We start from the raw sequence: 22,442 nt of genomic DNA on the forward strand, positions 1-22,442 counted from the left end.
AGAATCCTCAGATTACCAGGCACACATGGCAGATGTAGGACGACAGTACGCTGCAGGGTCTTACTTCCGGGTGACGTGCCACAAATTGCCTCAGGAGTGCACTACCGAGATTTGTCTCCCAGCTGGAGTGGAAACTGACTTTCAGCTGTTTTATGGAAACATGTGACTTGATCTAGTGACAACAGAATACTGGCTTGTGGATCTTACATTACAGCAATTTCTGCCAATGGTATTACCGTTGTTGAGGTAAGTAGTCTTTGTTGGGCAACTTAAAAATGTTTTCAGTATCTGAGTATTTTTCCTGCACGTATGTATTTGTGCACCATATGGGTTCCTGGTGCCAGTGGAAGCCAGAAGAAGGTGTCTGATCTGGAAATGGAGTTACGGGTGGCTATGAGCCACTATGTATATGCTGGAAACTGAATTTGGGTCTTCTGGGAGAGGGGGACTGCTCTTAGCCGCTGAGCCAGTCCTTCCGCCCATCTTAAGGCATGAAGCAAAAGGCAAGAATGGGCCCAATTCTTACCAACCATAGCCTCTGGCAAGAGAAAAGTGCTGCCCAAACCAAGACAGTTCCACCTGGAAAGAAAGGTCCTATCTAGTCATTTCTCAGAGGCGTCTGCTTCTACTTCCTGCTTTGTACTGTTCTCTACCCCAGCCACATGGTCTACAACAGTGATTCTTAGGGTATATTAGGATTCCCAGGGAAAAGTAGTAAAGGGAAAAGATAAGCAGGTATATGTTACCTTGAGTTATGGCTGCTGTGGTGGTGCACACTGGTAATCCAAACACTTGGGAGAAAATGGCAAGAACACCATGAGTTCGAGACCAGTCAGGTCTAGTTAGTGCCAGGCCAGTTTGGGGCTACATAGCAAGTGCCTATCTCAAAACAAAACAAAACAAAACAAAAAAACGTAACTATGACCTTGACTCTTGCCTTTATGAAGAGCTGCCCTCTGTGAGCTGATTGCCAGGGAACTAAATGATGTAATTCTATTGTTAGGTCTAAAAAAGACATAAACCCGGAAGAGCTACTGGAATACGTTACAATCCCAAACTAGCAGATCCAGAATGATCTGATGGTTTCACTTTTGCCCAAAGCTAGAAAAATACGGGTCTCAGGCAGGGGAAGGTCACCTTTCTGTCCAGGTTTTCAGCTGTTAAATAAAGGCAGTCTCTTTTACCTAGTCTGCTAATTCTAGTGTTACTCTAATCCCCAAACACCACAACAAAGCCAGATGTGATGGCTGGCATTATAGGTCCAGTAAGTTAAGTTGAAGTGGGAGGACCAGCTTAGAGAGCAGCCTGAGCAAGGAGACCTTGTCTCAAAACCTAACAAAAGGCACCTTCGCACACACTAGAGCAGGGGATGTGGGTGAGGCTCAGGAGAGTGCTCGTCCAGCGCACAAAAGGCCTTGAGTTCCGTCCTGCAAAGTAATATATACATAAAAACGTCCCCCAAAGCTACCTCCAGCATATGGATGGTTGGCAATGTGGAGATGTTTGGGGTGATTAGGCCTGGGTGGAGGGCATGATAAAGTTGCTTTTGGCATCTAGTGGGTGGAGACCAAGAAGGTTGCTGAATGGGTCATAATAAAAAGGGTATCTCTCATTCCTACCCCACTCAACTGCCCACTGGAGGGTTAGTAGAGTTATGGTTGATTAGCTCTGGTCTAAAAGCTTTACATTTATAATAAATGTTTGAATGTTTGGGAGGATTTTTTTTACTTTTTTTCCTTTTCTTTTCTTTCTTTCTTTCTTTCTTTCTTTCTTTTTTTTTTTTTTTTTTGAGACAGTGTTTCTCTGAAACTTTGGGCCTGTCCTGGAACTAGCTCTTATAGACCAGGCTGACCTATGGGCTTATGAACTCACAGAGATCTGCCTGCCTCTGCCTCTCCAGTGCTGGGATTAAAGGCATGTGCCATCACAGCCTGGCTGAAGTTTGGGATGTCTATCTAGTCATTTTGGACTTAATACTGACCCAATGGAATGCATGATATGTTTATTCCAAAGTCCTGTTTGTGCTGTCCTTTTTCTTGGCTTTTAAAAGATGTTAAATTGGATTATTAAAGTCAGAAGTAGAGTTGCCGGAATGACTTAGTAGGTAAAGTACCACTTGACGAGCATCAGGACCCAAGTTTGTGTCGCCAGGACTCACATACAAAGCCTGTGCTGTTGCACACGCCTGTAAATGAAGGATGTGGTGGGGGGTGGGGGCATGGATGGACAGGTGGATTCCTGAAGGTCATTGATTCAGTGAGAGCTGTGAAGAAAGACCCGTTTGCAGCCCCACATGCACATGTGCCCTTCCACACTGAAAAGTGCATACACAACACACTACCAGCAGAAGGAAAATAAAGTTAGATATATGTATTCATCAACAACAAAATCCAGCCTCAAACACATAGTCCTCTTACCTCAGCCTCCCAAGTTCTGGGATGATAGCCGTACACTTCCACTTTCAAGTCAAGACAGTTTTAAATCTCATGTTTAAAGTAAGTAATTGGCAAAAATAAATAAATAAATAAATAAATAAATAAATAAATAAATAAAGCAATTGGCCAGGTAGTGGTGGCACACGCCTTCAATACCAGCACTCAGAAGGCAGAGGCAGGTGGAGCTCTGTGAGTTCGAGGCCAGTCTGGTCTACAAGAGTTAGTTCTAGGACAGGCTCCAAAGCTACAGAGAAACCTTGTCTCGAAAAAACAAAACAAAATAAACAACAACAACAACAAAAAATAAAGTAATTGTATCTCTAAAGTCTGTTAAAAGAAAAATATGATTGTAATTTATAATGTGTGTGAATTTTAATCTGGCCAAAAGATGGCACCAGTGTACCATAAAAATGGTGTTCTTCCCAATTTGGCATTACCCTTCAGCTCATTTGGTGTTTGATGAACTCCTTCTGGACCCTGCCTTACCTTACAGTCAGTTCTGTTAGGTAACAGCGGCTTGACAGCCCTCTGTGCATCTGACTTACAAGGAACATATCAGCAGATAACACACTTATAGTTGTTCCATTGAATAAGCCTGAGGATTTTTGCTTATCATGAAGAGTAAGGTCATGGGATTTTATTCCAATGACACTGACTCTCCTAATCATGTCAACTCAGTTAATATTTACCTGCTTGAGAGCTAAGTGGAGACATTCAAGAAAATCCTACCTTGCTTGGTTCGTTCTTTCTTTCTTTCTTTCTTTCTTTCTTTCTTTCTTTCTTCCTGCCTTCCTTTCTTTCTTTCTTTTATTGGCATATTCATTGCACATAGTGCGGGTTTCATAGAGTCAGCTTCAAGTATATCATGTGCTTTGATGATAGTCATCCGTTCCCATTTCCTTCCCCCACCCATGGTTTCCTTTTTAATTTTTGTTGTTGTTTTTGCTTCTATCTATCTATCTACCTACCTACCTCTCTCTCTCTTTCTATCTACCTATCTAACTATCTACCTATCTATCTATCTACCTACCTACCTACCTATCATCTATCTATCTATCTATCTCCTATCTATCTATCTATCTATTTTTGGGGCAGGGTCCCTCAGTTACATAGCTCAGGCTATTCTGCAACTCATTATGTAGACCAGGTTAGCTTCAAACACACAGGGTCCATCTCCACCTCCCATGTGCTGTCATTAAGGGCATGCGCCACCACACCCAGATCACCTACCTCTTTCCTTTTATGTCATATGAGTGAGGCAGGAAACCAAGAAACAAAAGCATTCATTTTCTTTCAGCATCCATTTTACTTTTCTTAGCTTAATATCCAGTTACATCCATTTTCTGACAAATGACTGTTTTGTCTGTTATGGTTGAATGAAGCTTCTGTGTATGTCTTCCACATTTTCTTTATTGATGGACACCGAGGACCCTAACTTGGCTGTGGTGAATTGTGCTGTAGCCAGCATGGATGTGGAAATACCTCTGTGGCATGTTGATGTGGAACTGTTCAGGGTGTGTACCCAGAAGAGGCACAGGAAGAAAACAGTACTGACACGTGGGATGGCATGAGATTTAAAATCTCCTACGCAGCCAAAGCATAGTGTCACACCCCTTTAACACAGCAGAGTCAGGCAGATCTCTGTGAGTTCGAGTCCAGCGTGGTCTACCGAGCTAGTTCCAAGACAGCCAGGGATACACAGAGCGACCCTATCTCAAAACACAGAAGGAGGAGGAGGAGGAGGAGGTCCTGTAGCAAAGGAAAAGAGTAAAGGGCAATCTACGGAAAGGGAGAAGTTCTTTATTAGCTGTGCAACTGACAGGATTACTATCAAGAATATAGAAAGAACTCAAAAAGCTAAACACATACCCACTAAACAAAAACAAGCAATCCAGTCACGAAATGGGCTAATGGAAATCATGATAAACAGCCAATTCTCAGAAGAAAGAACAAATGATCAGTCAGCTTTAAAAAGTGCTCGGCATCCTTAGCCACCTCTGAGGTACAGCTGAGAGCCGCACTGAGACTCCGTCTCTCCGCAGTCAGAAAGGCTACCTCCAGAAAGCAAGAGGTGGGAAGAGGGGTCATAACCGCAGCTGGGCTCGCAGACTGGCACCGCCCCTAGAAACCGGTGTGAGCTCCCTCAAAGCAGCCAGAACTGCTATTCACCTTGCCTCCCCTTCCCTTTCCTCCCACACATGCTACCTGCAGGTCAGCTGGTGGCCTTTCAAAACTACAGTTTCTGACACCTGCAGGGATGCCCTTCGGTTCCCTCCTTCCTCACTTCTACCCAAGTCCCCCTTTAATAGTTTCAGCTCTCATCGGCTGCCCTTTTTAGCTCTCCGCCCCCCTGTCTGCAGTGTTCTGACTAGTATTCTCCTCTGACTAGTGCTTAAGTTTCTGTACAGCTGAGCTTTCTTGAGAAATGACTCCGCCTTTCCTCAGATAAATTGTCTGCCAGTGTTTACATGATGTTAGACCTTTTTCTGTTGAAACAGTTTGGTGATATGGTATCAAAATAACAAAGTATCCCTTAAGCTATCAATCCCATGGTGTTCCTTCCTGTCAGAAACCTGAAGGAATGGCAGTCTGTAGGAGAATTCTGGTATGATCTTTGTCCCCTCTCTTCCGGGGACTAGGAGCCCCGACATCCGGGCAGCCCTTATCCCTGCTGCTGTCTGCTGTTCCACCTGCAGGAAGGTTTAGGGGAGATCCATGTGTACCTCATAGGCCTTTGAAGAAGGGAACTTGTGAATTCAGCTCTGCCACAGTTTTCTGTGGTGAAAGCTGTCCAGAGTCTAAGTCCTACGTAGATTAAAAGTATGAAGGCAAGAGAGAAAGTTCTTTAATGCACACAAAGGCCTGGAGGGAGAGGGAAAACTCAAAACTCTTCTAAGGCTGAACCTGCCCTCCCTCCCTCCCCCTCTCACCCCAGGCCTGCGGGCTCAGGTGCTTTAGCACAGCGCTTCCTGATTTGTTTACTTTTGGTTTTCTTTCCCCCTTGGGTTCCCAGTCCTCTTGTGTCAATGCTTTCAGTGTGCAAGGATTATAGGTGGACACCACCACACCCAGAATAACACACACACACACACACACACACACACACACATACACACACAATCCCTCATGCGGTGCTGGGCATTAAGCCCAGGGTCTTTTGCTCTCACCCAGGCTGGGCAAGCACTCCCAGGAACACACAGTCCTTCCTGCTCCCTGTTTCTGTGCTTTAATCTGAGAAAAAAGTATAAGGCATGAAAGCCCACTCTTCGGCACCTGTGTGGATGTATCCTGCCCCCGTGTCTACACACAGAACACCCCAATGGCCAGAGATTATACTCAGTACAACTCGGGGAACAGAGCTCACCAGTGAACACTTTTGAGGTTGGCTGTACGGCCGCACAGTGGGCTGTGCCAGCCTTGCCCCGCTTTCTCCTGCCATATTTTTATTAATTTATTAGTGGCTACAGGTTCAATACTCAGATAGCATTTGCGGTGGTTACTCAATTTGTTTTTAATTTTTTTTTTTGTAAAGGGTGTCTTGGGACTGTTATGTAGACCAGGCTGGCCTCAAATTCACAGAGATCCTCCTGCCTCTGCCTGGGATTAAAGACGTGTGCCACCACACCCAGCTGGCTAATTTTGATTGACCACACCTAGGGGGCAGCTTCTCGGCACATCTGTGAGAGGTTATGTGGATCAGGTTACTGGAGTGGGAAGACCCACTTTAACTATGGGTGGCCCCTTGCCATGAGCTGGGGCCCTGTGCTGAACAAACAGAGGAAAAGAAGCTGAGTGAAGCTGAGTGCCGCTGTTCATCCTGTTTCCTGAGGTGCACCCAGTGTGACCAGCTGCCTGAAGAAGTCCATGGCTTGGACCTGTCTCCTGGGTGCATCACAGCCAACTTGACTGTGACATGAAATGTGAACCTGCACTTACTCCACCCCACCCCACCCCCGAACTCATGATGGGACTGTAGGGAACCCGCACTCTTGGTGGCAAGTACAGTCTGTAAAGATCCTTCTATTAGGAAAATTTATTTCATAAAGCTTTATCCCGAGGGTGGTGACATTCTCATAACCCCAGCCCTCACGAGGTACAGGCAGAGGCAGGAGGACCTCAAGTTTGGGGCCAGCCTGAACTACACAGACCCTGTCTCATATAACAAAAATAACCTTTGAAAAACCCTCGAGAGTAAGGTGTTGCCAACGGCTTTAATCCAAGCACTAAGGAAAGAGAGGCAGGTAGATTCCTGTGAGTTCGAGGCCAGCCTGGTCTACATAGTGAGTTCCAGGACAGCAGGGCTACATAGAGTGACCCTGCCACAAAGACTAAAACAATAGTGATAATAATGATAGTAATAATAAAACAAAATTTTGAAGAACATGAAATTGACTATGTTTGTGTTGTGCTTGTGTAACACCAGGCAGTCAGGGAAGCACACAGCCAGATGTAGCTTCAGGATCTTGAAAATGCTACCAACTCTTCAATGGGTCCTGAGATTTGGAAACTACAAATCACATAGGACCCAATTATTGCCATTAAGTTGTAGTTAGAAAAGGGCAGAGGCCAAGCCTAAGGGTGCATGCCTGTAATCCCAGCACTTGGGAGGTGAGGCAGGAGGATGCTCAAGGCTTGCCTGTCGTACGGTACAATGAAAGCAGTAGTGGGAGCAGAAGGGAATGAGGGCTTGAGGAAATCAAACTGGTGAAACAAGCAGCTGAGGTTGATACCATGGGGCTAACATAAGCCCTTCCACACTGTGGCTCGTTTACGAAGCCATAAGGATTACTAACAATTCATAGACCAGCAATACAGAAAAGACAGGCTGGGTGGTGGTGGCCCACACCTCTCATCCCACCACTTGGGAGGCAGAGGCAGTTGGATCTTGAGTTTGAGGCCAGCCTGGTCTACAGAGTGAGTTCCAGAACAGTCAGAGAAACCCTGTTTCAAAAAACAACAAACAAACCCCGCCAAAAAGCCCCAGAAAAGCAACTGATGCAATAGGTAAGAAACAGTGAAACCTTCCCTTTTGTTTGTTTGATTTGGTTTTGAGGTCTTGGGGACTGAGCATGTCGCTTTGCCACTGGGTTCCAGCGCCCAAAGTTCAGATGGCATCACATGCAGAACTGTCTGTTCTTAGAGTGTCTGTTCAGAGTTCTGTTTGCATTTCTTTGCTGGAGGTGAACTCCTTTAGGCCTGGGTTGAAATGTCTCTGTAATCCCTACCAGAGTGGAACTTTCTATAGAACTAAATTTTCTCGTTAGTGTGATCTTTACAGTTTTAGGAAATGAATATAATTTACCATATTCCTTTTTAAAGACACAGATAAAATAAATAAGTTAATATAACATTTATTCTGTATTCCTCAGTACATGAATTAATTCAACTTGAAAACTTTTTCTCTACAGAATATTATCTCTTGAATATGTGCCTCTGATTCACAGAAATACCAATTTTAATGAGGATACAAAATGGTTACTCTTACTTTTTAATGGCTCATCCACTTAACATTTCTACAGGCAACGACCTGACATGTGTGGCATTATACAGGCCTTCTTCCTGCACCTGGTCACAAATCAGAATGAATACAGTGTTTGTATTCAGACTGCCGCTATATTCAGGCCCCCCCCACCCCCGTTCCAGACAGAAACACCCTTTCTACTTCCCTGATTGTCATTTATCTTTTTGCTTTGTCTGTGGCTGCTTTTCCCCATCCTGGCTTCTGTTGCCACTTCTTTCCTTCCAACACAGACACACACACATACACATACCATGCCCAGGATGAGCTGTGGGAGGTCCTACTACCAAGACATCGATAGGCATTAAGCCTAACACATGTTGGATCTAACTTAATCGGGGCACCCATACTTTGTGTAGATTCATCCTAGTAAACTTTTGTCAAGGATCATTACAAAAAAATTCGTGTTAAAAATATGTGATAAAATGCAGTATAGATTGAATATTTTAATTCCGTATATGAAACTTTGTTATACAGTAAGACAGGAATTTGAACCTAAAGAACTCTACAGTTTAAATGAAGATATTAAAAAAATGCAAAAATGGCAGGCAGAAAAGTCAAATCCTGGCGCAGTTAGTATTAAACTAAGAAGTAGAACACACTTACTCAGTAAAGCCGACAGAAGGATCTTTTCAAACAACAGGGTTCGAAAGTCTAACAATTGTTTTAAAAAGTCTGACACAACCCCTAAAAAATTCTCAACTATAAAAATTAAGGCAAATTGAAGATAGACATTTGCCGATGGAACGAACTCTGGGCCATGTGTACAGGCAAGACTGGCCCAGGCCCTTCTCACAGGCCAAGAGCCTCACCTCATCTCAGAAATAAAGCCGGGTCTCAGACGCCACCAAATAGTAGACCAATTAAGATCATTGCCATCTCCGCGCTGTCAAGCCCATTGCCGTGGAGGAGAATTATGCAGACAGCTTCTCTGAAGAGCTCCGTTCGTGCCACATGCTCATTATTCTTGGAGGTGGAGGAGGTGGCAAGGAACATGATTTCTGCTGGAAAGTTCTTTTGTTTTCTGCTACCTTTACTTAAATGTTACCAGGTACTATTTTTAATATCCTAAAAAGTGCTTTGAAAAAAAAATGTTAAGGGAATAGTGACACACACACACACACACACACGCACACACACACACCTAGGCAAGTGCTCATATTCTCTGTGTTGTAAGTGGAGTGAATAATGCTCAACTCTTAAGGGGATGAAGATAATACATTGAAAAATTGTTAAGTATCTGATAAGCCCCTCTGCCTTCAAAAAGAAATTAGAATCTAGCTGATAAATGTTCATTAAAGGCAGATTTCAATTAAAATTACTGTGAGTGATTAACGATGCCTAAATTGATGCCTTTAAACTGGTTGGTTTAAGGCCAAAAAGGGTGTAAATTGAATTAGAATCTTTCTACATATTTTTCACAGGTCAAACTGCTTGAAATATATCCTATCATAATAAAATATTTTATAGTAGACTTCCAAGCTATCTGATTCCTGCTTTTTTTTTATAACAACGGAACAGTTTGGATCACCCCAAATTCCTCTATAATTTGGCCACATAGCAGATATTTCAGATTGCAACCCACTGATGAATTTCTGCATCCTGTTTCCAGATAGAAACACTCTTTAAGTCCCCAGAGAAGCCAGAGAAACTAATTAAGAATGAAGTATTCTATTTCCAGATGGAAATTCTCTTTAAGTCCCTAGAAAAGCCAGAGAAACCAATGAAAAATGAAGAATATATTTTCTTATAAAAACAATCAATCAATCACAATGGCTCCTAACCAAAGGTGTATTTATCAAACAGCAGTGTAAGGAACACACACACACACACTAAAACTTGAAACTTGGGGCTACTTTTTTACCCCCCAAATTACATAGTTAGTTTCTGTTTTTCAAAATCCCCAAATCTAAAATACCCTTAATAATTGCTAAGTGCTGTATATTTTATAGCTTTTTCTCATTCATAATAGATTATTAGGGACTTTAATACAAGTATATTAGCTTGGAGCCATTCTAATAGTAAATAGATACAGGATTATTTAAAATACTGCAAAGTGCACCAACCTTAGTCAGGCATTTAAAACTGTTCATTTTAAACATATTTGCTGGTAGCTATACAAGTCTATTAGCACCATACACAGTGGGTTATTCTCTCAAAGATGATTTAGCAGTGATTTGGTTTCATGTCTAAAAGGTACACAATTAAAAGAAATGTATTGAGGGGCAGCCGTGTGTTTTTATCTTTCTAAATTGAATGATGCCCCCATCGCCCATTGAAAACATAAAGACAGGCAAGCCTGAAGAAAAGAGTTTCACATTCCAGCAAAGAATCTTGCTAAACATCCACCATTTTGTTAAATTCCAAAGCCACGTTGGTTACTTCTGTAAGAGATCACAATATGTATTTACAAAACAAAGCAATGTACACATATGCAGTTCATCATCACTGTGAAGTGCAGAGCAGATGGAAACCATTGGTGCTCATGCCTCCGGAGGATGCTCTCCTCCATCAGCCACCGTCCCGTCCGCACGGCCTTTAACATCATCACTTGGGTTCGATAGTGGAGCGGGGTGCTGTACAGTATGAACCCTAACCCGCGGGGCTGAGAAGCATGTAACACTATCATGGCTAGACACATCGAAAAAACACTGGTGTTGAAAAAATCTATGCTTCAGCATGAATTTTGACTTTTTATTCAGTTGTATACATAGTTCCCGTTTGGCCAAGAAGAAATACTTTCACAAGGATATTACGGTTTTCCTGGGCCTCCAGAAGTCGTTTCACTAGAGGGAATCCTCCGTCGTCTGGCAAGTTTGCCTTCTGGATGAAACATACTATTCCCTTTATGTATTTGGTTCTAACGTCTCAGCAGATAGTCCACACAGAGATGGGTATATACAAGTCTGCTGGGCAGAAGAGGGGTGAGAAGAAAACACTCTCCTGGTTGCCACGCTTACACACTCTTTAACTACCCGCCTGGCGGAAGGAACCTGTGAATGGCTTTTGAAAGGAGCTTGTGCGGGACTAGAAACCCCCTCACCTGACTCACCGTTAGAAAATATACTGTAAGAGAAAAGCGAAGGCAGCGTTCGCCTTTACACAGGGTCGACCCATCAGAAAAAAACCCAGACTTCGTGACGGTAGCGAACAGCAGGGAGCGTACAGCATACCCAGGGCTCAGTAAGTGGCCTTCCTCAAAGGACTCATCGCCGGTCACTTCTGCACCTTCCTGTATGTCACTGCGTCCTGTGATCTGGGCTGACTCCTTCCAGTCAGAAGCGACTGTGTTTGGGTGAGTTTATAAACTTCATTTATTCTTCAGCCCTTCCGGGTTGGAACCGTACCTTTAAATTCCACAGATGGAATTTATGACTGAGAAAGAAGTGTCACAAATGTATAAAATAATTCATCTTTAAAGTTTTTTTTTTCCCTTTCCCATGATCTGGAAACGAAGTCACTGTAACAGAGCATTTATTTTATTATCCTCGGAAACCATTTCATTAACCAGCTGTTCTACAGACAACTGGATGGCATTCTTGACGAGGGAAGAGGCTGTTTCTATTAAGAGTGTTTCATATTGTTCTGAAGTTCTCCCTTCGAAATCACTATCATTAGCAAAAACCCCTACTTGCTCATTTTCCACTGAAATTAGGAATTGCTTAGGGACATTTTTAGATTTCTTAACATCAAATTCACTGATTTCAGTGTCTGTAATGATAATAGCAATTGGCTCCATTCTTTTGCATTCCTCTGATCTGGGTTTCTCTGTGTCAGTTCCATTTTCTTTCAGATCTGGTGCCTGGGCCACTGTAGCCTCGTCTGCCTGGGCCACTACAGTTTCCTCCACCTGGGCCACAACAGCTTCCTCCGCCTGGGCCACGGCAGCTTCCTCCACCTGGGCCACGACAGCTTCTTCTGCCTGGGCCACGACAGTTTCCTCTGTCTGGGCCACGAGAGCTTCCTCCATCTGGGCTACGAGAGCTTCCTCTACCTGGGTCATGGCAGCTTCCTCTGCCTGGGCCAAGACAGCTTCCTCCGTCTGGGTCACAGCAGCTTCCTCTGCCTGGGCCACTACAACTTCCTCCGCCTGGGCCACTACAGCTTCCTCTATGTGGGCCACAGCAGCTTCTTCCGCGTGGGCCACAGCAGCTTCCTCCGCCTGGGCCACGACAGCTTCCTCCACCTGGGCCACGACAGCTTCCTCTGTCTGGGCCACTACAGTCTCCTCCACCAGGGCTACGACAGCTTCCTCTGCCTGGGCCATGACAACTTCCTCTGCCTGGGCCACTACAGCTTCCTTTGCCTGGGCCACGACAGCTTCCTTTGCCTGGGCCACTACAGCTTCCTTTGCCTGGCCCACGGCACTTTTGTGTGCCTGGCTGACAGCAGCTTCCTCTGCCTGACTCAGTGGGGTTTCTTCCCCCTGGCCCTGCACAATGTCACTTGCTTTCTTTTCTTCAGCAGCACCCTTTCTACTTCTGTCATCTTTCGCACTGGGTGCGCGGTCTCGGACGGTGTCACTGGGTTTGTCGACACCACGTTGATACGCGGTGGCTGGTGAGGCGGGGAACATGAGAAGCCACTGGATGGGGGCTGTCTACTTCTGAACTTGCTTGCTGCGCCTGTACACTTGGTTTTTCCTTAATCACTTCAGCTTCCTTTTCCAGCACGGGAGTTCCCATCTGAATAGCAGAAGACTCATCTTTTAATTCCAGTTCTACGGAAATCACATTCTCTCCAGATGTGGTGTTGCGGCTGACCTGCGGTTCTTGGACATCTTTACCATCTTCCACCAACACACCTTCCTGTGGGCCCTGTGTGGACTTAGCCTGGCTTGTCCGGTCAGCCGGTTGGGTCTGGGGTTTTGTCTCCAAATCGTCAGTCCCTCTCTGCTGGACTCCAGTGTTGTAGTCTGCGTCTTCTGTGAGTTTAGAATGACGACTTCTCTTTGCCCCTCTTGAGAATCTTATGCAAGGAATCTTAAGTCTGGATTTTGCCTTTTTCTTAGGAAGAGCTGCATCCTCGGGCTGTACTTCAGCTGCAGATGGCTTCTGCTTCTTCGAAGACTCTGACCTTTTCCCAGGTGTCACAAAGCGTTTGATGGAGGCCCAGGCCCCGGCTGGCTGTGGCTGATCAGAGGCCCCGGCTTCTGGAGGACATGTCTTGGTCCCCTCGGTGGTCTTGGAAGCAACCTTAGACTTCATCTTGCTTGCTTTCTTCCTTCTCTTGAAGCAGAGCGTGGCTCTGTTCCTTTCCTGCCTCTCTTTCTGAGGACACACAGCCCCCGGCTCCTTTTCTTCCTTCGTTTCTATCTGAATCTCAGAAGCTCCGCTGTCCATTTTTACGCTAGACTCTTTCATTCTCTGAGGAGCGTCTTCTCTTTTCTTCTTGAAGTCCTTTGTGACAAAAATATCACACCAAGCCCGGTTTCTCCTGGGTGTCCACCCTGCTTTCACTCCACAGCTGTTTCGACGGCTTTTCAGGACACAAACGCCTTGTTTGTTGCTTACGATTTCTTCCTTTAATTTCCCCTTTGAATGAAAGCTCTTTCCTGGGTAAACTTCTCTATTCAAAGACCAACCTGAGAAGAGAAAAGAGTGGGGTTTTATTTCAGCACAAGCCTAGTATTTTTCATACAAACTGCATCATGTGGGGCATATGCTCCACAGAACATACCGGAACAATCATGGCTGCAAAGTGAGGCTTGCTTTTGCCCTATCGAAGAAAAGATTCCAGTGTGAACCCATTTTGCTTTATCGTTTTTGTTAAAACTTCGTTAGAGGTCACTCTGCACGTATGCCCTTCCTTTGTTGACTTCTCCATGAATTAATTGTTCATGGCCCCACACAGAAAGTTTAGCAAACACAAAAAACAACAGAGGGCCGGGTGATAGGGCAGCTGGACTGCTTTCTCATTGCATCCAGCGAAGAACTGTTGGGACTTAGAGATGACTCGAGATTAATCAAGTCGAATCCAATGACAGAACTAAGCTCCCAAGTGGAGAAAGTGCAGAAAGAGTAGAAAGCCTTAGGCTAGATGAGGTCCTAGCCAGAGTTGGAAGCAGAAATCTTGACTCTCTGGTATTCTTCCTCCTGTAGCATACGGTTTCTGTTCTAAAAATGGACATCCCATCAAGGAGGTGCTACTTTCCATACACACTCAGAAAAACCCAGCATTGCTGTCTTTCTCCCGTCCTCAAGCCGTTGTGTAACTCTGACATTCCCCCCCCCCCCCCGCCCTGCAAGCGTCTGCCACTCACACTTTCCCGCTGTAACTGCGCAGAGCTGGAGGTAAGTAAGTGAGGTCATAGCCAACACTGCTTGTGCAACTCTTGTGTACGAGGCGGCGTGGAGCACTTTCACAGGCATCTCTAACCTGCACCACAGTACCCCGGAGTGAGGAGGTGGTGAGATCTCCATCTGCAGTTAAGCAGCCTGCCTGAGATTACAAAGCTAGTCAGCCACAGTGCTCAGATTTAGCCCGAGACTGCCTGCTTCTGAAGCCCGTGCTTTAGTTCCGTGAGACAGTGGAGCGTTTTAAAACTCGCATCCGAGGCTGGTCGCGGTGGTGCACGACTGCCATTCCAGCGTGTGGGAGGTGGAGGCAGGAGCATGAGCCAAGGTCATCCACAGCTATATAGTGTAGTTGAGGCCAGTGCTGGCTACGTGAGACCCTATCTCAAGAGACAAAAGCGTAAAACTATGCTTTGGATCTGGGCACAGAGCTCAGTGATAGAGCATTGGTTTAGCATGCCACGAGGTAAGGGATTTGATCCCCAGTGCCACCCAAAAATATCAATCTACAGAATAGAATGGCTTAAAGAATGGGGACATAGGGTGATTACCCAACAATTCTATGGATTTTAGTTGACAGATGTCCTAAGTTAGGCAAATTATTCTGCTCGCATGTAAATTTTTCACTGCTCTCTCATTTGGGTACCAGCTCCTAATTCTCTGTAGAACTGGAACCCTGAAAAATCACTTTAAGATCTAAGGAGGTTTTTTTTGGGGGGGGGGGTAGGTATTGCACGTTTCATCTTCCTGCAAAGAAATATAAAATTCTAGAATAATGATGGAACCAAAAACCACGTACAGTCTCTCCTCACACACCCTTTATAAGCACTAGAGCCCGGTCTTAAGGGCTCCAAGCCTGAGCAAGTGTTCCTTCTAAGCAGAGGATGTACGGATAGAAGAAATATTTAAATGCCATCATATCCAGAAAGTATCTGAAACTAACCTGAATGGCCTAGGGGTTTGCATGAGAGGCTTCTCTGAATGTACATCACTGTAGAAATGAGCACCCCAACAAGTGTATCCGAGGCACGGAAAGGATGCAGCCAGCAGAAGTTAAAACTTTGCAGACTGTTAAGACTGCAAATGATTCGCCTTTACCTTCGAGTGGAGCACGATCGCCTTGGAAACCTTAACGTCCCTGCTCTCCTTCGCTAGCAGAATCTCATGTCTAAGGCCACAGAAAACAACCACCACCCTTTCCCCTTCTTGGGCAGCAAGAGCAAGGAACCTTCCCCAGCACCAGACACGAACCGCTAAGCTTCCTCCTGGAGGAAGGACTCTATCCTCCAGGCTTGACACCCCTGTGCAAGAGACAGGGCTCAGGAGAAAGTGCTCAGAAAGGAAAATACCGGAGGCGTGGAAGAGATAGGCCAGCTTTAAGCTATCTGCAGAATTATCATAGACCGGAGCCGAGAATCACAGTTCCCCAAAAAGCCTTGAAGAAGGAAAAAGGCTAGGTAGTCGGTGCCAAGACTCCAGCAGCACCGCGTGCGAAGCGAGCGGACGGCAGAACTGCCCAGAGTCACCCACCTGGAGACGCCGGAGGACCAGGCGACCTTGCAGTCCGCGCCCCTCGCTGTCTGGTGACCCGAACCCCGGGTATGCCGCCGCCGTCACCTGCCCACCAGGGACTCAGTGCATCCGATCCTGACCCAGAGCCTCTGGTCCTGCCTCCACTTACCCAGAGCGTCGCGGTCTCGGGCCAGCTCTGTTCCGAGGTCGGGGCGCAAGGGCTCAAACAACGGGGAGCTCCGGAAGCCGCGGAGCGCGCATACCTCTGCAGAGGGACCGCAGCCGCGCGCCCCCTCCCCAGTGCGGAGAGAGACAGCTGGCGGCGCCAATGCGAGCGGAGCAGCGGGGCGGGGCGAGGGCCGGGGGCGGGGTAAACCCAGCCAGCCACCTGCCAGCAGACTGCCCGGCCGCCTGGAAGAGACCTTCGTGCTCCCGCCCCGTACGCAGCCCCGCTGCATAATGACATCAGGGTCTGGGTGAGGGACCAGCAAGGCAGAGCAGGAGGACCGCAAGGAGAAGAGAGGAGAGGACCCCTCATTTCCTGAGACTCACAGTCGCAAAAAAAAAAAAAAGCCCGTTTGAAAATGCGAGGCGCCCACCATAAATTCCTCTCGAACATTAAAAACAAGGTAGACAGTTTATCATCAAAGAAAGATTGATGGGGTGGAAAAGATGGCTCAGCGGTGAGCAGCACCTATTTCCTTTTCCAGGGGACTCGAGTTCGATCCCCAGCACCCACATCAGGCGGCTCACAACCACCTGTAACCAACTCTACAGGGATATCTTGCTTCTGTGGGCAAAATACACTCGCATGCACATGCCCACTCTCCCTCCATAACTAAAAATAAAATTAAAAAGCAAGGCTCATAACCTTGAGAGAATCATAAGGGGTCGTCTGGAAAATAAAATATTTTGAGACAGGTCTCAGTATCTAGCTCTGGCCGACCTGGCACTATGTAGACCAGGATGGCACCCAACTCACAGAGATCTACCCACCTCTGCCTCGGGAGCCACATCTGGGTAGAGAGAAAGTTATGGATATGGTAAGAAACTGAAACAAAAACAGCTCTGTCAAACAGGACCCCAGACCTGCAGAGGCCAAGCTGAGGTCTGCTGGAGGGATGTGGTCATCATAGAGCACAACTGAGGGGCGCATAGAACACCCCCCCATCTGACGTCTCACATCAGAAGCACAGTTTCGTTAGCATTTCTTAGGGGTTGCTCACCGCGTTCCTCTCAAGTGGGGATGTAGATAAGGGCTCTTGCCATTCCAGCCCCATTTGGAGCAGAGGGTGCAGGCAGAGTCCACACTCCGGAGCAGGAAGGTGTCGCGTCGGGTGAAAAACAGCACACATACATTTCTGTGCACACAGGTGTGGCTCCCACAGCTCAGGGCCAATGGCTTGGGGTGTTTTCAAGAGCTTCAGCTAAGGTCCTAGAAATGACATTCCAGCCTCCTCCAGGGCTTTTCCTGGCCCAGAGCTCAGAAGCCCCAGGAACGTGCAAGAACAAGATCCCTTCCCTTTTTCTTGAGGGGACCGAGATCTCTGGGAGGGTTAATCTCGGACGTCCACTTGGGGATGGTTTTTCTAGGAAAATATTTTCCCTTCCTAAGATTTCTAGTCTAGACTTACTCCACCAAGACTTGATAAGGAATAAATTCTTGGGACACAAAACTGATAAAATTCTAAGTTAAGCTTGTAGATTAAAAGTTAGTGATAAGAACTGTATGTAACACAGGAAAATCAGATACAGGCAAGCTGTAATTATGGAGTTCGAAGGAGGGAGCTGCAGAGATGTTCAGAGGTTAAGAGTTCTTCCTGATTGGCAGAGGACCAGAGTTCAATTCCCAGCATATTTCAGGTCACTCATGGGCACACACACACACACTCATGCACATGCACCATTGAGGGGGCCTAAGAAGTCACTCAGTTTGTATAGCATTTGCCTGGCATGCACAAAGCCTGGAGTTTGGACATGCTAAAACATGCCTGTGGTCTCAGCACTCAAGAGGTAGGGATGGTAGGATGAGACTTTCAAAGCCATCCTTGGCTACATAGGGAGTCTATGGTCAGACTGGGCTACACGAGACCCTGTCTCAAAAACCAAAATGAACTTGATTCAGCAAACACAGGCAAGTGGAAATGGTCTTTTTATCCCCATGTAGGTTATGTTAACCCTGCTTCTACGTCATCTCGAACTTGAAACAAGCTGGGAGAAATCCATGCCACTCAAGCAGTAGAGGTGCTGTGACGTCAGCACCCATCTAGCAGACCTGGGAGTTGGCAGTCATTTAGGAAAAGAAGCAAAAGAAGGCTGGTTCCGAGAAGGACAGGGTAGCACAGCTGTTGTTAGAAAGCAGCTGGCGCCAGGGGTGGCAGTGCAATCCCGGGACTGGGGTGGCTGAAGCAGGAGGATGCCAAGTCCCTAGCCAGGCTATGCTACATAGCAAGCCCCACTTTAAAACCCCAGCAATAAAGAGAATCTTAGAAACTTGTAGCTCTCCTACCTGCTTTGCTCCTAAAAAGGAGATGAACACATTTAAGAGCCGGATTTATCTTCTAAGGGAAAATATGATTTATATGCTCAATAACTTAGCCGACACCTCTCATGCACGTATACACACACACACACACACACACACACACACACACAACAACACACACCCAGAAGAGAGAATATCACTATAAATAAAATTCCGCATTTGTGGCTTTTCTTTAGGATGTGACTAGAACCCGATGCCAGATGTTTGAACAATGCACTCCGCACCTCATGCATGAAAGAAAAAGAAACCTGTCATTCCTAAACACACTTAAGTGACAAGACTGCTAAGCTATTACTGTATTATTATTGCCTACTACTCGATTTGAATTATATAATTAGGAAATGAGCTATAAATACCTCTCCAATCTGATGAGGAACTATCCTCCTTACAGCTAATCTTATTAATGTCACAGATACAACGTGCCAATAAAGTAGCCTACATATGCCTCTGAACAGTACTGAATCGAATATATGATCTCTTCATTCTGGTCCCCATCCACACGGTCCAGGCTTTTATCTACCAAAGTGGTCTCAGCTCCTTGTTAACAATTCTTAAGTTCTTCAACCTTTCTCAGAACCAGTCTTCCACGTACCTTCCTCTGGCACACCATCTAACGAAGCAGTGGCTCCAGGTCCGGGGGGTTTGATCCATTTGCGGGCACCATGAGAGCTGCAGGGAGCCAACACAAAGCCAAGTGCCTTACTTGGCAGCACAGGCATACTGCTGTCATGCTTAAACTATGTGTATATATGTCTTCCGTGCACGGCCCCCGAGGAGCAATCAGGAGGCACAGTCTGCCTCTCAGGGATCCTACCAATATGGAGAGGGGAGCGCCTGAAGATAAGACTGGGGGCCAGCGGATCTGGTGGACTGCTAGTCCCGTGGTGAAGGGATGGGACTTGCCCTGGCGACACAGGCACGTCCCCTTCACACTGATATTTCTATAGGCATTTTGTACACGTAGCTGCAGGTATCCTAAGCCTTCCTTCATTATGGAAATAGCCTCTGTACTTGTGGCATCTTCAGGCAAAGATCCAAGAATCAGTAGCATAAAATCCTTGCCCTTCAGGATTGCCCAGCAGCCACCACGACCTCATCTCTTTTTAAAACTTTCATATACTTTCCTTCTGGAGGGAAGCAGAATGGACCCAGTCTTCTACTTTGTACAGTTTGGTAGGAGCTGTCTTCTAGAACTGCTGAGAGGCGGCAGAGAGCAGAGTCTTTGCAATAAGGTGACAGGTGTGCTGCTGTATTGGCAGAACCCATGTCAAGTGGCTCACAAATACCGTCCAGCTCCAGGGGATCCAATGCCACTGGCCTCCATGGGCACCAGCACGTTCCCCCATACTGATACAAACACATAATTAAAAATTAATCTTTTGGCCTTTCTTTCTTTCTTTCTTTCTTTCTTTCTTTCTTTCTTTCTTTCTTCCATTTTTGGTTTTTTTTCAAGACAGTTTCTCTATGTTGCCCAGGTTGTCCTGGTGTCCTGGAACTCGCTCTGTAAACCAACCAGGCTGTCCTCAAACTCAGAGACCCACCTGCCTCTGCCTCCTGAGTGTTGGGATGAAATGCAAGTACCATCACACCTAGCTCAAAATCTTATAAATAAACAGTTCCCCCCCCCAAAAAAAAACCCAAAATTAAAATTACATGTCTTTAAATCCCATCACTTTGGGAGGCAGAGGCAGGAGGATCTCAGCCTGGTCTTCATAGTCAGAGATATATTATACCTCCAATAATAAAAGAAAAGAAAAGAAACTTTAGGGGCTGAATAGCTCCTCAATGGTTGAGAGCACTCATTACTCTTCTAGAGGACCCAAGCCAGGTTCTCAGCACTGGTCAGGAAGCTCATGATCATGAACACCTATAACTCCAGCTTCAGGGGGTCTAATACCCTCTTTTAGCTTCTACCGGTATCCACACATATGAAAATAAAGTGAATTAAAAATAATTGGTCTTTTAACTCTCGCCCCCCTCTATATTTATTTGTCCACTATTCTTTCCAGTATTAAGGATCTAATTCCCCAATGTTTGGCAGGATGGAGGAAGTCTGCATCCTTTTTTTTTTTTTAAATATCTATCTATCATGTATACAATATTCTATGTGTGTGTATGCCTGCAGGCCAGAAGAGGGCACTACACCTCATTACAGATGGTTGTGAACCACCATGTGGTTGCTGGGAATTGAACTCAGGACCTTTGGAAGAGTGGGCAATGCTCTTAACCGTTGAGCCATCTCTCCAGCCCCAAAGCCTTCATTCTTTAAGATGGTTTCTAAGTGTCACATAAGATTGCTTCCTTCCTGTTTACACGCTGATTACCTAGCAAATCCCATCCCGAATGATATTCTATAGACTACTTGGAAGCTTACGAAAAAGATGCCTCGTCTCAGGGACAGCAATGAGTACTTGAAATGTGCCAGGCACTGTACAAAGCACCTTATGGAACTACCCACGAGGAAGCAGCAACAGCCTTTACTTCCATGGTCTATAAAGTGGGTGGAGGTGGAAAGAGATGAGTGAGGGGCAGAGAGGTGGGCGAGGGGGGCAGAGGGGTGGGCGAGGGGGGCAGAGAGGTGGGTGAGGGGGGCAGGAAGGTGGGTGAGGGGGCAGAGAGGTGGGTGAGGGGGACAGAGAGGTGGATGAGGGACAGAGAGGTGGGTGAGGGATGGAGAAATGGGCGAGGCAATAAGGGACAGAGCTGAGACTTATGCTCACGATACCTTTGCCATTCGCCCCCCAAAGTGCTGTCATTGTTTCTTCTGACCATGAAACTGTATTGTAACATTGATGTGAACCCATGGAATTAAATATAAAGCAAAAACCCCGGGGAAAACAGAGCTGTCTACATCAGCAAGGTTTAGCTTTGGCACCAGGGGAACACAGTATCTGGAAGGAGCCAATGTAGGAAGAGAGGGAAAATAGACAGAGACAAGAGAAGCAAGGACATGCTAGACACGGCAAAAAGATAGACACTCACAAGACAGCCAGCACGGAGGGGTAGAACCCAGGTACTGGCAGGCCAGCAAACATTTGCTAAGCCGGCGGGGCAGAAACGGCCCACCCAGAGCTGGTGCTGTCATCCTTGAAGACTCAAATGCAATCAGCAGAGATATCTATCACCAGAACGGATAACTAAAACGTGGTACATACATAAGATAGGATGTTATCCAGCCATGAAGAAATATGAAATCATGAAAATAGACCACTATATCAAGCGAGGTATCCCATGCTCAGGAGACAAACGCAGCTTATTTTCTGGTACATACAGACTCTGGCCTTTGACTGTTAGATATGGATGTCTAGGTAGGAGTGAACAGGAGCAAAGGTCAGGAAGCCAGAAAGGGGTCTACGGGAGAGGAGAAGGGATGGCAACAGAACAGGTGGAAGGGGGACTATCAGAGGGAAAAGATGAGGTGGGGGGAAGGGGTCAGGGAGAGGGAGAACCAACCAAAATTAAGTGTATATAAAAAACCCACACAGAGATCCAGAGGCCTGTTATTTTGTACACTAACTTTAAAAAATTCTTTCTATCTATCTATCTATCTATCTACACACACACACACACACACATACACACACACACACACACACACACACACACACACCAGTAACAAAACCCAACTGCTTTAAGGCAATGATTCAAATGAGATCCTAAAGATGTCAAGACAACATTCACACAAGCAGCAGCTTCCCTGGGGAACAAACTCGGTCAGACCAGGAAAGTATAAAATAGGGAAGTCTCTCTCCATACCCTACTTCCCACTCCCACCCTTTCGGTTCCCCTGAGTTAAGTTCTCACAGAGTAAACACACAAGCCCAAACCCACCCCCCTTCAAACAACAGATCACAAAGTGCTTCCTGCAGCCTGCTTCTTTGCCGGCCACCCCGCCACTCAATTCAATGATGAGTGCTCATTCAATGATGGCAGCCATTATATATATATATATTTTGAGACAGGTTTTCTGTGCAGTCCTGGCTGTCCTGGAACTCTGTAGACCGGGCTGGTCTTAAACTCATAGAGATCCACCTGCCTCTGCCTCCCAAGTACTGGGATTAAAGGTGCGCGCCATCATTGCCCGGCCCATTTTACTGTTCTACCGAGGTCTATCAATGTCACAATTTTCAACACCA

The 22,442-nt window shown here is 46.0% G+C and overlaps 1 protein-coding gene across 1 annotated transcript; it reads right to left on the reverse strand.

Annotated features, from left to right (window-relative positions):
• Window positions 1-7,770: 7,770 nt before the first annotated feature.
• On the reverse strand, window positions 7,771-16,063 carry Akap5 (A-kinase anchoring protein 5). Its single transcript, XM_048415650.3, is given in 3 exon segments — window positions 7,771-12,514; window positions 12,516-13,537; window positions 15,931-16,063. Coding segments are annotated over 2 exon segments (1,905 nt in total). The 5' UTR covers window positions 13,317-13,537; window positions 15,931-16,063; the 3' UTR covers window positions 7,771-11,410.
• Between the last annotated feature and the right edge of the window lie 6,379 nt (window positions 16,064-22,442).

The sequence above is a fragment of the Myodes glareolus genome, chromosome 11, assembly GCF_982192425.1.
Source record: "Myodes glareolus chromosome 11, mMyoGla1.1, whole genome shotgun sequence".
NCBI classification, from domain to species: Eukaryota; Metazoa; Chordata; class Mammalia; order Rodentia; family Cricetidae; genus Myodes; species Myodes glareolus.